Source organism: Cricetulus griseus, chromosome 5, assembly GCF_003668045.3.
Source record: "Cricetulus griseus strain 17A/GY chromosome 5, alternate assembly CriGri-PICRH-1.0, whole genome shotgun sequence".
Lineage (NCBI taxonomy): Eukaryota > Metazoa > Chordata > Mammalia > Rodentia > Cricetidae > Cricetulus > Cricetulus griseus.
This window is the reverse complement of record NC_048598.1, coordinates 61,084,765-61,086,570: the sequence shown is the minus strand read 5'-3', so window position 1 is coordinate 61,086,570 and position 1,806 is coordinate 61,084,765. Positions and strand designations below refer to the sequence as shown.

The window sequence follows — 1,806 nt, the reverse complement described above, 5'->3', positions numbered from 1 at the left end:
CATGATGTTTTTTTATCATAGTAATAAAAATCCTAAGACAATGACCCTTGGAATTCCTAAAGGAGCTTGCAAATTTTTCAGTAGTGTCTGTAGATGGAATCAAAATGCAACTTCTTCTACTTTCCTGCAATTCTTCACAGTTGTTAATAAATTTTTTTACCATCAAATTATGGAAACTTACCTCAGTCATTTCAGAGTTTCTTTTATCTATACATTTTCTTGGACATTTTAACTAAATTGCAGCAGGCTTTTATGACAGCAGTAAGAAGAAAAACAATGACTAACCCTCATGTGCCCTTACTTTCCACTTAGCCTACTAGATTTATATGCCTTCTCTATATTAGCTAGTTTAATCCTTACAACAGCCCAAGGTAGAATATACCACTAACTGTTCTATTTTACATATCAGGGGATAGATAGATAGATAGATAGATAGATAGATAGATAGATAGATAGATAGATAGATGTAATAGATAATAATAGCTAAGATGTACACCCAAAGAAACAAAATCCATGTCATTGCTATAGTTCATGCTCTGAACCATTAACCCAGATCTCCCTACTCTCCCGTGTAGACATGATAGCTAACCTTGAAGGTAAACTTTACAGGATTAGACTCAAGTCTGTGAGGGAGTTTCTAGATTAGGTTAGTAGAAAGACCGTCATCAGGTACCTTACTCCGACCTCCGTGGCTGTACCCTGTGAGACAAAATTACCATTCTTTCCTTAAGTTGCTTTTATCAGATATTGCACAACAAGACAAGTAAGTAATGCAGTAAGCAAAAGAATTGAAGAAGAGGTAGTATTTAGTGTGAGTAATTGTGGTGATATTTTGTTTGTGATCTAACAAATAAAGCTTGCCTCAAGATCAGAGTGTGGAGCTAAGCCACTAGTTAGCCATAGAGGCCAGGCAGTAGAGCTACACACCTTTAATCCCAGCACTTGGGAGGTGGAAGCAGATAGATCTCTGTTGAGTTCAAGACCACCTTGGGCTACACCAGAGTGATTCAATCTAAAAGACAAACACCTTTGATTCCAGCACTTGAGATAACACGCCCTTAATCCCACCACTAGGGGGGTGGAGACAGGAATATGACTGCATGGAGAGAGGAATATAAGGCGGGGGAAGACAGGTGTTCAGAGCATTCAGTCTGAGGATTCCTGGAGGCAGGATCTCCCATTCGATCTGAGGATTTGGCAGAAGTAAGAACTAGTGGCTACTGCCATTTCGTGGACTCCAGGAAACAGAGAGCATCAACCAAAGCAGATCCCGAAGTGCTCAGGTGGGCCTGTCGGAGTGTTGGGAATTTCGGTGTTAGAACCCAAGATCTCGAAATGCATCGTGACTCCTGTCCGTTAGAACGTAAGGTGTATGTAGGTAATCTTGGGAACAATGGGAACAAGACTGAACTAGAGCGTGCTTTTGGCTATTATGGACCACTGCGAAGTGTGTGGGTTGCTCGGAACCCTCCAGGCTTTGCTTTTGTTGAATTTGAGGATCCCCAAGATGCGTCTGATGCTGTCCGAGAGCTGGATAGAAGAACACTGTGTAAACGCCGTGTGAGAGTGGAACTTTCGAATGGTGAAAAAAGAAGTCGCAATCGTGGCCCACCTCCCTCTTGGGGTCGACACCCTCGAGACGATTACCATAGGAGGAGTCCTCCACCTCGGCGAAGATCTTCAAGAAGGAGAAGCTTCTCTCGAAGTCGGAGCAGGTCACTTTCTAGAGATTGGAGAAGAGAAAGGTCTCTGTCTCATGAGAGAAACCACAAGCCATCTCGATCCTTCACTAGGTTTCGTAGCTGA

The 1,806-nt window shown here is 42.4% G+C and overlaps 1 protein-coding gene across 1 annotated transcript; it reads left to right on the top strand.

Annotated features, from left to right (window-relative positions):
• Positions 1 to 1,335: 1,335 nt before the first annotated feature.
• On the top strand, positions 1,336 to 1,806 carry LOC100770980 (serine/arginine-rich splicing factor 3-like). The gene has a single exon (XM_035444834.1). The coding sequence runs from the start codon at positions 1,336 to 1,338 to the stop codon at positions 1,804 to 1,806; it is 471 nt and encodes a 156-aa protein (XP_035300725.1).